Source organism: Cnephaeus nilssonii (assembly GCF_951640355.1).
Source record: "Cnephaeus nilssonii genome assembly, chromosome: 18".
NCBI classification, from domain to species: Eukaryota; Metazoa; Chordata; class Mammalia; order Chiroptera; family Vespertilionidae; genus Cnephaeus; species Cnephaeus nilssonii.
This window is the reverse complement of record NC_137089.1, coordinates 55,299,515-55,313,255: the sequence shown is the minus strand read 5'-3', so window position 1 is coordinate 55,313,255 and position 13,741 is coordinate 55,299,515. Positions and strand designations below refer to the sequence as shown.

Genomic DNA, 13,741 nt, shown 5'->3' with positions numbered 1-13,741 from the left:
CCTTCCCTAAACACACCTCCTGCACACCCGTCACCCTTTTCCTAAATGTCACGCTGCACATGGGCTACAATGAAACCTGGCTGCAGGGGTGGCAGCAGGTCTACAAGGGCTGACTGCAGGTCCCCCGGGACCCTCGGCTTCATCTTCTGAGTCACCATGCGTGGTTATCTGTGCATGGCTACATGCTCCCTTATGGTAAGTCATGGGCGACAGTGATTGCTGTGCACGGACCACACGCAGAGTGGCGGGAAGGCCGAGTGTTTAGATCTAGGCAGAATGGAAGAAGCAGGGCAAAGTTCACTTTACCACTCAGAGGACCACATCATCAAACCGATACGAAGGCTAATTGGAAAGCATCAAGATTTAAAATAATTGAAATTTTAGAATATGTGTACAGAAAGGGTAAAACCTTCAAAAGAAAAGACACTTTTTTTCTCAATTTATTTCTCAAATTGAACCTTTATCCTCGCACTTTAAAAACGATAGGCGTGGTAACAGACAGCTCACCCACTGCTCCATCTCTCACGTTAATTCCATATTCCCAGAGGCACCGCAGGTTAATGTCAAGCTCCAACATGGAGATGGAAATACATATTTTTAGTAAAATATTTAGCTGCCTCAACGCCATCAGTCATTTCGCTTTTCCTCATGTTCTCACACTGAGGGGGCAGTGCTCCTGAGAGCGGTGCTTTCCCATCTGTCCTGTGTCACGCTTTCTGCTGACATTGCTAACAAACATTTTCAGGGAAGGGCATTTTCACTTAGTGACATAACCCAATTAACCAAAAAAGAACTCACTATATCTTAAAAAAAAAAAAAAAAAAGGCCACCCAGCCAGTGTGGCTCAGTGGTTGAGCGTCAACCCAGGAACCAAGAGGTCAGGGTTCGATTCCCGGTCAGGGAACATGCCAGGGTTGCAGGCTCGATCCCCAGTAGGGGGCATGCAGGAGGCAGCCGAATGATGGTTCTCTCTCATCAATGTTGCTATTTCTCTCTCCCTCTCCCTCCGCTCTCTCTAAAAATCTATAAACCATATTAAAAAAAAGGGAAAAGAAAAAAGCCGCCCTGGTGGTATTATGCAGCCGTTAAAGAGGACGGGCGAGGTACTGCGTGACGGACCGAGGCTGCTCCGGGCACAGAGCAGGCTGCTGCTGCAATGCTGCGAAGGAACGCCGCCCCAGGTGAGGGAAGGAGGGGCAAGGACCAGCACCTGTCCACACCCAGGCTGTCGGCTGAGGGCAGAAAGGGAGGTAGAAACACATGTTGAAAGATGAATATTTTTCTTTATATACTTTGTATTGTTTTACCCATAAAAGAAGAATTCAATAAATAACATTTAAAAATGTAATCTGGCCCGGCCGGCGTGGCTCAGTGGTCGAGTGTCGACCTAGGAACCAGGAGGTCGCGGTTCGATTCCTGGTCAGGGCACATGCCTGGTTGCGGGCTCGGTCCCCAGGAGGCAGCCGATCAGTGATTCTCTCTCATCATTGATGTTTCTCTCTCTCTCCCTCTCCGTTTCTCTGACATCAATAAAAATATATTAAAGACAAAAACAAAAACATGTTCTGGACCACAGTCTAATGCACACCCTGTAGGAGAGGATGGAGCTGGATGGCCGGTCAGAAGGCTGTGCTCTGCTGAGTGTAGAGGGCGCAGTGCAGACGCGAGACAGCTCACACAGCCATGCAGAACCCAGAGTGAATGTGAGGCGCTTCCATGGACGTGCCTGATGCCGACACAGTCACCGTGTACAGGAAGTGCGCAACATCACATTGGAAAGCAGCTCCCATTGCCCCGGCCGGTGGTGGCTCGGCTGCGGGGAGCATTCCCAGTCAGGGCACATACCTAGGTTTCAGCTTCGCTCCCCAGTCAGTGTGTGAATGGGAGGCAACCAATCCATGTTTCTTCCTCCCTCTCGCTCTCCTCTCCCCTCTCTCTAAAATCAATAAAAATAAATAAGACAAAAAAAATAGTTTCAATTAACCAAAGAGACAAAAATTGAACTATGTAGCAAAATGCATACCTTCTACTATTTTAATTTTAAAAAGACTGTAATGTCATGGAGGAGACTAATATTTACCTGAAGGAGAAACTTCATTAAAGCTACTAAGACTCACATGGATTTCATAAAAACAATCTGGTCAGGGCAAGAGAAATATAAAATACCTTTTAATAAGCTGACTTTTCTTCTTGAAAACGAGTCCCCTATAAGCTTTTGTTTTGAATTAAGAGTAGGGATGGTGACCGAGAAGCGGGCAGCATGTCCGGGTAGGGCTGGAGGCCCATCTGCTTGTTGTCCTTCAGCTTCTGCACTATGACTCTGGCAAATCCCTCTCCCTGGATGTCAGTGGTGTCCAGCAGCTGCCTGACTTTGGCGGTCCTCGTGGGCTTGGTGCTGATGAGTTCATAGTCCTCCTTCATGATCAGGTCCCGGGACAGCAGGGCGTCCAGCGCCTGGTTGAGGCAGGCCTCGGTCATCTGGCTCACGACATCCTCCCTTTTGCTCTGGATCCACTGCTGGGCCACCCCGGGCTGCGAGCGCTCTGCAGGGAGCCGGGGACAGGCAGAGGCGAGGACAGACACGTGCAAGGAAGAAAACAGGATGAAAACAAACGAGGAGGCACAGACCTGTTCTCACTGTGACTGCGGATATGGAAAACCAGCATTTTGGGGGATGCTGTTAATTTTCAGGAAACATTCAGATATTTGAGTTATCTCTTCTCATCCCTCCCGGAAAAGCACTGCCTTTTTATCTGCTATAAATCGTGGGGCAAAACCATTTTCCAGGTTTTTAAAAAATGTGTAAAAGATACCTGCATATTTGTTAGATAAACAAAAGCAACTTTGCCTTTAGTAACGTATCCGGTCACCCCTTCACCCAGCCGCCTTCCCTCCCCAGACCTTGAGGGATTGCCACTGAGCTGTGACCACGCGGCCACTGAGCGGTGACCACGCGGCCACTGAGCTGTGACCACACGGCCACTGAGCGGTGACCACGCGGCCACTGAGCGGTGACCACACGGCCACTGAGCTGTGACCACGCGGCCACTGAGCGGTGACCACACGGCCACTGAGCGGTGACCACGCGGCCACTGAGCGGTGACCACGCGGCCACTGAGCGGTGACCACGCGGCCACTGAGCTGTGACCACGTGCGGCTGCTGGGGCTGGAAGTGCTTCCCGACTGCAGAATGCACGTGTTTGCCATCTTGGGGAGTGAAGACAGCACCACTGACCTGGCAGACCTACTGGGCAGAGTGCAGAGCTGAGCGGCATCACTGATGCGTGTCTCGCAGCCGAAATTTACCTGAGTTTCCCTCGGCTGAGAGGGGGTGTATTGCCAAGGAGCACGGGGCGGTGTCCTGGTCACAGAACAGGGCCGTGGGCGCCGCGGACACATCATCCCAGCTGTGGCTGGCCGGGCGGGGAAGCAGGGCGGAGCGGTCCTGGGTTTTTCCTGAAAGACAACATTGCCGCTGGGAGGACGTCCCAGCTCCTCCTGCAGCTCCGGGCAGCACGGGCCACGCGGGGGAGGACAACAGTGTCCACCGCGCTGCTGCTCGAGCTGCGTGCACACCTGGGTTGGAAATAAAGGCTCTTGAGAACAGGAGGGCTTACACCGAACGCTTTCCCAGACTCTCCCTGTCTGTCTGTCCATGTGAATGACACCTCATGGATCTTACTTCTCTCGCCGCCCCCCCTCTGCGTCTCCGCAGTTTGAGCTGTCCTCTAACTCGGTGTGTGACGTGTTTCCCATGCTCTCCTTGGTACCCAGCCACCGCAGGGCCTCAGCGGTCACCTCTCTTCCCAAGTCCGTGTAATTACCTTTTCTGACTTCACAGAACCTCCGTCTCCCATTTTAAGCAGCCAACTGGACATCGCCCTCATGCACGCTGCTGAACGCCTCATTAAAAACATTAAAACTTAATACCTGAACTTTAAACCCGTCTTGGTCACTAGCACCCATGCTCTCCCAGTCCCGGCTTCTCTGTCCCTCCTGCCAGAGGAGGGCCTCACCCTATCGGGGACCACACCCGCCCCTCCTGTGCTCTGATCAGGCCTCCTAGTCTCTCAGCTGTCCCCCCCACCCCCCATCTCCTTGCTCTCCCCAAATAGACTAGAGTCCGGCCAGGACAAGACTTCCTACAGCAAAGGACTTCACCCTGTCACTCCCTTGCTCAGAAGCGTGCAGTGGTGGCTCCCCACCCAAGGGAAAGCCAGACAGCGCAGCCTGGTCGGCCTCACCACACCTGGCCTCCCTGTCCGTGCGCCCCGCGAACCCGAGCCCCAACGCTGTCGCTGGGCCTGGAATGCCCACCCTTCGTAACGACGGGTTCAGCCTCCTCCAGCAAGTTCTTGGTGATGGCAGAGCTGAGCAGAGCGACGTGAAAACACGGATCAAAACACCTGCTCCCAGCGCGGACGTGCAGCTCCTGGCCATGGGACCCAGAGTCCCTTAGGCTGCTAGGAAGACGCCCTCCCCATCCACAGCTCCGGCACCTCCCCTGCACCCCCTGCGGCCACACTGTGTGCACGCAGACACACTGCTCCTCTTTCTCACAGAGACTGTTCCGTATTTCCCTGTACTGCCCAGCAGCATGCCTTTCACACGTGAGGGGGTCTCTTGAACACCCCAGGACTGTACTGTCTGTCCCTTTGTGAACATGCGCCATGGATGCAAATGGGAGACGTGTGCCATACAAACCGATTGTTTGCCAAGAACATCAGCTTGGAAGAAAATGGAAAACGGTAAGCCGTACCGACTACAAACCGTACGTACCAGATGCACAGTCACTGTGCTGAGGCGCGGACAGGAACCCGGCGGCTCCGGGAGAACTGCTGCGTCTATGACGCTGAAAAGACCCACACGATTCCTGAGGCAAACAGGGACGCAGGGTTTAGGTTAAAGAAAAGTCATTTAAAGTTATACAGCTTTAATCTCTAAACAGTTCTTGCTTGTGGCTTATCATAAGCAAAGAATCAAAACGACAGTTATACCGTACAAAGAAAAAACCACATATATCAAATAAACAAAAAAACCTGATTTTTAAAATCAACTTAAATTGGGGGTGTACAATAATTAAATATATTAGAAATCATAACTTTCCCAGTATTTGCTATATGATTTTAGAGGCTCTGTACAGTTGGTGAGAAATTTGAAATCTGCAACTCTGGTTACCTAAGCAGGTGCCCCCTCTGCCCACAGCCCCCCCCCGCCCACGGAGCCCACGGAAGTGGCGGAGTCACGCATGCGCCTCGACCAGGCTTCCGCCTCGGGCGCCGGGCTCTCCCGGTGATGTCTGCCTCTCTATCTACAGTGTGCACGGGGGCTCTGAGAGCAGGAGGTGGTACGGAAAGCAGATCTAAAGACCATGGGCGGTGCGGCAGCGCTCATTTTGAAGGTCTTTTCTGAATCTGCAAAGTGAACATACGTGTTCTTAAGAGAAGTGACCGATGCAGGAAGCCCGGGTGAGTGCCTCTCAGACCTTCCTCGCGACAGCATCACCGTGGCGCCCTCCTGCCGCTCCTCCCGGGAGAGGGAAGGACAGGCAGACGGACAGTGCGGAGCTCGGTCAGGACGGGCCCAGCACCACCGGAGCAACGTCCCCCACGCCGACCCGCGGGGACACAGCGCGCCACACAGGCCGAGGGATGGCGGGCGAGGAGCAGGGACTGGATGAGGGAGTTCCAGCCGTCAAGGCCCTGGGCCATGGGCAGATGCCAGGACCTCCCCGGACTTAGATGGGATGACCGTCCGTATTCTTCTCATGTTTTGAGTTTATCAGCCGAAGCTGTGCTTACCTCTTGTGGACTGTGACTTAGAGAGAGGTTCAGAGACACGTCCGATTTCTTGTCACCTAAGCGGACAGCACTCAGATCGCTCTGCACCTGGAGCGGACACATACGTGTGCTTTAACTGGAGTAACAAATCACATGAGTAAAATTCTCAAACAAATCAGCTTATCCTAAATGGTGATCTTTGTTTTCAACAATTTCTTTATGAAAAACCTTAAATTTATATTCTATTCCTGGCCCCGTGTGGGCTGGCTGTGTGGGCGTGTGTCATTGACATCCACGCACCTTTGTGCAATGGCAAAGAGATTCCTGTCCTACGAGTTTCACAGTACTGATATAAGGATTTGAAATATATATCTTTTTTATTGATTTCAGAGAGGAAGGGAGAGGGAGAGGGAGAGGGAGAGAGAGAAACATCAATGATGGAAGAGAATCACTGATTGGCTGCTTCCTACACACTACTGAGGATTGAACCTGGAACCAGGGCATGTGCCATGACCAGGAATTGAACCATGACCTCCTGGTTCATAGGTTGACGCTCAACCACTGAGACACACCGGCCGCGCAACATAAACTTTTTAAAAAAAAGTTAAAGAATAACTATAACAACTCTAAGTGAAAACAATACAGTAAGTTAAAAACAATGAGGAAAGTGATGCTATTATTAAATAACTAGAGGCCTGGTGCACGAAATTCGTGCACAGGGGCGGAGGGTTCCCCTCAGCCCAGCCTGTGCCCTCTCACAGTCCGGAGCTCTCGGGGGATGTCTGACTGACAGCTTAGGCCCGCTCAGTCAGACATCCTTAGCGCTCCTGCCACCACTGCTGCGCTTGCCAGCGTGAGTCTGGCTTCTGGTTGAGCTGTGCTCCCCCTGTCAGAGCGCACTGACCACCAAGGGGCAGCTCCTGCATTGAGCGTCTGCCCCCTGGTGGTCAGTGTGCATCATAGTGACTGGTCATTCTGCCGTTTGATCGATTTGCATATTAGCCTTTTATTATATAGGATATTCAAGTACTTAAAATTATATAACTTAAAGTACTTTATTTAAAAAGCCAAAACTTCTAAAAATTAACAGTTTTAAATACAGATCCTAATATGAGTTGTTTGGGGAAAAAGGAACTGGAATGGTTCTTTTCCACTTTAAAACCAAGAAAGCAGATCCTTCTGTCCACCTTGCTTAGAAGAAGAGAAAGTTATGAGGAAAGAAAAGAGAACTGAAAAGATAAAGCAAAAAGAAATGTTGAAGTTTGTATCTACTAAGAAGTGGAGAAAATGGAATGTTCTGGAAAACACTGTCCCTACTCATAAGTGGATAAGTCAGTAAAAAGTTATCAAAAGCATTAACAAAGTTTCTCCTTAGTTCCTTAGATCACTCAGGCTCCAACTAGCATTGTCCCATCAATTCTTAGCTTGGTTAAGGAAAGCCGTTTCCTTTATGCATGTCCCTTCTACATCACAGGCTGTCGTCAATCGACCCTGCAAACGGGACCATGTCACATTTCAAAGGCAACATAAGGAAATCCAAGTGCTGAGCTATGCTTACTCTGCCCCCGAGGGACTGCAGTGGCTTTTTAAACAGCTTTAATGTTGAGAAAACCTGCAGTGTTGGGTTCCTTCAGTTCTTCTCATCTGCACGAGCCAGGAAGACAACTGCCCTGGACCCACATCAACAGAGACAGTTTACACAACATCCAGTGACAGGATAACAAAACCAAAAAGCAATTTAAAAATAAACATTTTGTGTATTAACCCTCAAATAATACACAAAATAAAATGCACTTAATAAAAGTCCTACAGCTTAACTTACTATACATCACAGAAAAGCCAAGGACACTGGACAAAGAGAAGTCTAAGGACCCAGACAGATTTAGGGAAACACGTGTGGATTAAAAAGTTGATTTAAGGAATTCATTGTACACACTGGCATTCATGACACGTTATTTTTTCCTTTCTGTCTTATTTCTTTTCTTTCCTCTCTTTTTTTTCTTTATTGTTTAAAGTATTACAGATGCCCACTTTGTTTGTTTTTTAAAAATATATCTTTATTGATTTCAGAGAGGAAGGGAGAGGGAGAGAGAGATAGAAACACCAATGATGAGAGGGAATCATTGAGCCTTTTGCATGCCTCACACTGGGGATTGAGCCCTGACCAGGAATTGAACTGTGACCTCCTGATTCATAGGTCGATGCTCAACCTCTGAGTCACCTGGCTGGGCATGTTTGTTTGGTTTTTCCACTGAACCCCTCCCCCCGCACCCACCCCTCCCAGGCCTTCACCACTCCATTGTCTGTGTCCATCCGTGCATGTAAGTTCTCTGGTTAATCTCTCCCCACCTGGCCCCCACCCCCTGCCTTCCCTCTGAAATCCGTCAGCCTGTTTCATGCTTCCATGTCTCTGGATCTATTTTGTTCATCAGTTTATTTTGTTCATAAGATCATGTAATATTTGTTTTTCTTGGCTCATTTCACTTAGCATAACACTCTCCAGGCCCATCCTTAAAAGATAAGAGTTCTTTCTTTGTTACTAGCTGCATAGTATTCCCTGGTGTAAATTACCACAGCTCTTTTATCCATTCATCTGCCGATGGGCACTTGGGCTGTTTCCAGATCTTAGCTGTTGTAAATTGTGCTGCTATGAAATAGGGGTGCATATATCCTTTCTGATGGGTGTTTCTAGCTTCTTGGGATATATTCCTAGAAGCGGGATCACTGGGTCAAATGGCAGTTCCATTTTTAATTTTTTGAGGAGACTCCATAGTGTTTTCCACAGTGGCTGCACCAGTCTGCATTCCCACCAGCAGTGCACAAGGGTTCCCTTTTCTCTACATCCTAGCCAGAATTTGTCATCTATTGATGTTAGCCAATCTGACAGGTGTGAGGTGGTACCTCATTGTCATCTCTCTGATAATTAGTGACTCTGAGCATTTTTTCCGTATGTCTCTTGGCCATCTGTATGTCCACTTTGGAGAAGTGTCATGACACATTTTATATTACAATGTAATATACAGGAGTTCTGGAAATGCCTGGAATCTGGAGGTGCCATCCGAATGGCATGGAAAAGCCCTCAGTGACAGAAGGACAGCATTTATAATCTCTGACAAACTCCGTCCCAGTACAGTAGCCCATACTTGTGAAAAGTACACAGGTAAGAATTACGAACTAAACTGAAAGTCATAGTTGTTTAAAGTCTGATTTCCAGCATTTCATTTAGCAATTATTTACCTTGGTTTTCTTTAGTTGCAAAACAGCTTCAAGAAAAGTTATCTCTTCATATGTTCTCAGGACTGGCTCAAGTTCTATTAAACATTCTAAATAAGAAAAAAATTAGAGTTCAGATTGCATCCAGTCATTAAATCAGCTAATATTTAACTGATAAGGCCCTAAGTCAATTTTTCCCACTAATGACAATTAACTGTCTTAACAGCCTTTATTACAGGCATAAAGATATCATATATACACCATAAACAAAAGCAAACGTAAAATGGATTAAACTTAAATATAAGACCCAGAACAATAAAAATTCTAGAAAAAAACAGGCAATAAACTCTCTGACATCAGTGTTAGTGATATCTTTTTAATATTCAGATTTTCCTAAAGAAGCAGCATCTAGCCTCCGCATGTCCCATCTCTCTCTAAAAGGCCCCAGGCCCAGTGTGTCTCCTCAGACAGGCCAACAAAAACAAAAACAAACAAGTGGGACTACATAAACAAAAAAGTTTTTGCACAGCAAAGGAAGCCATCAACAAAATGAAAAGACAACATACTCAATGGGAGAAGATTATTTGCAAATAACCTATCCTATAAGGGGTTAATATCCAAAATATACAGTATAAGGAACACATACAACTTAACATGATCCAACTGAAAAATGGGCAGAGATCCTGAACAGGCATTTCTCCAAAGAGGACATACAGATGACTAATAGATACACGAAAGTCCTTAGCATCACTAATCACCATGGAGATGCAAATTAAAACCACAATGAGGCATCACCTCACACCTGTCAATGTTGATCATTAACAAATAGCAAAAAAGAAAAAGAAAAAAATCAACATATAGGAAGTGCTGGTGAGGATGTGGAGAAAAGGGAACCCTCGTGCACTGTTGGTGGGACTGTAAATTGGTGCAGCCCTGTGGAAAGCAATATGGAGGTTCCTCAAAAAATTAAAAATAGAACTTCCCTATGACTCAGCAATCCCACTTCTAATATTTACCCAAAGAAAACAAGAACACAAATCTGAATAGATATGTGCACTTCCGTGTTCACTGCAGCATTTACGAAGCCCCGACGGGGAGCAGCCTCGGTGTCCACTGACAGCGGGGATCAGGCTGCGGCACACTTCCCAGTGGAATGCATAGACCGGCCACGCAGAGCAAGGAAATCGTGCCATCGGAGACAACATGGGTGGACCTAGGGGTGTTATGCTAAGTGAAATAGGTAAGACAGAGAAAGACAGATGCCAGATGATTTCATTTATATGGGGACTCTAGAAACAAAACAGACTCATAGATACAGAGAACAAACGATGGTTGCGAAAGAAGAGGGGAGCAGGGAGATGGAAAAAATAAGACAGACATCTAGATCAATGAAACAGAAACAGAACTGAGAGTCTAAAGTTAAATCCTTCCAATTATGGTCAACTGGCTTTTGACAAAATTGAAAAGGACATTTAACGGGGACAGGATAGTCATTCCCACCAATGGCGCTGGGACAGTGGGAGAGCCACATGGACACATAAACTTACTCTTCCCCTCACACCAAATGTGGACTGAACTGGAAACGGAACAAGCACCGAAGTGGAAATAGAGGAGAGTCTTCATGTCCTGGGTTAGGCAAAGAATTCTTAGACATGACATAAAAAACAGGGTCCGTGCAAAATTGATAACTGAACTTCAAAATATTGAAAACTTTTATACTTCAAGAGACACTATTAAGAAAAATGAAATACTGGCCACAGACTGACAGACCACCTCTGCATGTCCCGTGTCTGCTGAAGGACTTGCGTCTAGAATATACAAAGAACGCTGGGCGACTTAATCAGACAAATGACCCAATTTAAAATGGGCAAAAATAAAATTTCACCAAAGGGGAGATACAAACGAGTAAAAGCGCATGAAAACAGGTTTAACATCATCAGTCATTAGGAAATGCAAATTAAAACGACAGTGAGATAGCACTCCACACCCACGGGAAGAACTGCAATTAGCGCGCAGACAGCGGCGAGTGCTGACAGCCAGGCAGACGCAACCTCACGCCTGCTGATGGGAACGCACGTGATGCAGCCACCGTGGAAAACAGTTCGGCAGTTTTTAAAAAAATGGCAGATAAATTTATCATAAACTGAGCAATTGCACTCACAGGTAGTTACTGAGAGCAATGGAAACACATTCACACGGATCGGCAGGTGAGCAGTCACAGCGGCAATGTTCCCAGTGGCCCACTCGTGGGGACACTCAGAATTACCATCATCACTCGGAGGAAATGAACCTGCTGCTCGAGGGAGAGGCCAGCGCTCCCGATAGAAAACTGAGCGCCACACGGAGGTGGTGGACAGGGCCACACAGGAAGTGTCACTCACACGGAGGTGGTGGACAGGGCCACACAGGAAGTGTCACTCACACGGAGGTGGTGGACAGGGCCATTGCGGGCCTGTGGCACTAGGCAGAGTATGGAGGAAGGAGACAAGGACCTGGATGGGGGCTGAGGCTCTCTGACAGTTGGAAGCTGAGGGGAGGAAGAGAAATGATGGAGGAGGAGATGTATTCTCTTGTGTCTTGAAACCACCAGAGGAGAAGATGTCAGGATGATCATCTAAGATAGCAACCCCCAAGCCTTTAGGGCTCGGACTCTTCAATTACCCAGCACCCCAAGAGCTTCTGCACACGTGGCCATGTCTCCTGATATTTAGTGTATGAGAAATTAAAACAGAAAAGCTTAAAACAAGAGTACCGTATTTTCCAGCGTATAAAACGACTGGGCGTATAAGATTTTCCTGGGTTAAAAAGTCGTTTTATACGCCGGAAAATACAGTAGTCCAATATATCTCATCCATTATATCTAATCCCATCAATATAGTCCAATATACCGTATTTTCCGGCGTATGAAACGACTTTTTAACCCAGGAAAATCTTATACGCCCAGTCGTCTTATACGCCGGAAAGTACGGTATATGAGAACACATTGCGTTATCTGTTAGAGCAATGATACCATCACGCCTTGTTTAGCTTCTGCAAAATCCACTCTCGAAGGATGAGTAAAAAGGGAAGCGTGTTCTGCATTTATTATTTTGAAAACAGTGCTGGTTCTGAGAACCCGAGTCTCTGGGAGCAGCCCCGGAGCCCCGCCTCTCCAGACAGCGGGTGCTTCCGTGGGAAAGCTCGGATCTTTCAGAAGCAGTGTGAGCGCCCAGTTTGGGCCATTGACTGGAAGAGAAACCGGGGCCCTGGCTGGTTTGGCTCAGTGGACAGAGCGTCAGCCTGCGCACCGAAGGGTCTCGGGTTCGATCCTGGTTAAAGGCACGGACCTCGGTTGCAGGCTCCTCCCTGGTCTGGGCCCTGGCTGGGTGCGTGCAGGAGGCAATCAATCGATGTGTTTCTCTCACATCGATATTTCTGTCTCTCTTCCACTCTCTCTAAAAACCAATGGAAAAATATCCTCGGTAAGGATTAAAAACAACAAAGTAAAATAAAGAGAAACCAGGGACTTCCACTTGGCCAAGATGGAACAGGGACCGATTTACCCTCCTGCCTGAAAAAGCCAAAAAAGCCAGACAAAATATATGAAAGAGTGGGTTTTTAAAAAATATAGTTTTATTGATTTCAGAGAGGAAGGGAAAGGGAGAGAGAGATAGAAACACCAATGATGAGAGAGAATCACTGATCAGCTGCCTCCTGCACACTCCCTACCAGGGATCGAGCCCACAACCTGGACATGTGCCCCGACTGGGAATAGAACCATGACCTCCTGGTTCATGGTTGATGCTCAACCACTGAGCCTCACGGGCCGTGCAAAAGAGTGGTTTTTAAGACAGCGGCTATCGGGCAACAAGGACAATGACCGGAGAATGAGGGAGCCTTAGGACTGCAGGCTCACTGCCTGGGAGAGGGACCTGCGTGAGGTGGAGGCTGCGGACAGGCAGACAGCTCACAGGCAGAGAGGAACAGCACACAGAAGGCCAGAGATGCTCGCGGGCTCCTCCGGGGGCCAGAGCCCTGACCCATGGGGTGCGGGAGTCAGTTAGCCATCACCCAGTCGTCAGGGAGCAACGGGAAACCCAGGAGGTGCGTGGAGAAGTGGGTGCTGCTGGCGCATGATCAGCAGGAGAGCCAGGCTTTCAGGAAATGGGAAGAAGTAACTGCTTCGAAGGGCTCTGGGGACAAGGGAGGTGCGTGCCCTCCCACAGCTGTGGGAGGTAAGAGACACGGTGAGCCCGTTATTTTAGCAGCTTCCGGCTTTCACTATAATGCTGATGAACACTGGACATGAGTTTTGAATGGAAAATATATTTCATTGCTTATTTGGAATGAATATGCCAAGTGTGTGGCTGTCCTTTTATTTTTTATAAATCTTTGAAATGTAAAAATTTTCAATTTCTGGGAAGGCCAAGTCTCAGTTCTTCCATGGATCTTGCCTGGGTCTCACCCTAGAGCTCTGCCCCGAGGTCATGCAGGGGTCAGACAGGCCTCCTCCGGTGCCTGCACAGAGGTCCCTGTGCCTCCCAGGCAGGTCTCACCTGGCCTCATTCCCATCTGCAGGACAAGCACTGGCTGGGAAAGTCTCCTGGCTGGTCTGCCTCGGGCCACACAGCAGCAGGAGTGACTTCTACACTCCCAGTGGGTCAGCTCCGTCCAGGAGACACCCCTCCATGGCTCCCACTTCCTGGGGACAGCCAACCCTCCATGAAGCGGCAGCCTCTCCTCCCTTCTCCACACGCATCCCACGTGAC

The 13,741-nt window shown here is 48.4% G+C and overlaps 1 protein-coding gene across 4 annotated transcripts in view; it reads right to left on the bottom strand.

Moving 5' to 3' along the window:
* Positions 1 to 252: 252 nt before the first annotated feature.
* Positions 253 to 13,741, bottom strand: part of RIPK2 (receptor interacting serine/threonine kinase 2) — a 41,496-nt gene continuing 28,007 nt past the window's right edge. For 2 of the 4 annotated variants that reach the window (XM_079796275.1, XM_079796278.1), the window contains exons 7-11: positions 9,018 to 9,103; positions 5,802 to 5,888; positions 4,780 to 4,873; positions 3,307 to 3,456; positions 2,142 to 2,543 (exon numbers count right to left, since the gene is read on the bottom strand). In XM_079796275.1, the coding sequence (XP_079652401.1) occupies positions 2,206 to 2,543; positions 3,307 to 3,456; positions 4,780 to 4,873; positions 5,802 to 5,888; positions 9,018 to 9,103 (755 nt within the window). In that variant the 3' untranslated portion in view covers positions 2,142 to 2,205. The other 2 variants (XM_079796277.1, XM_079796276.1) reach the window with 2 other exon arrangements.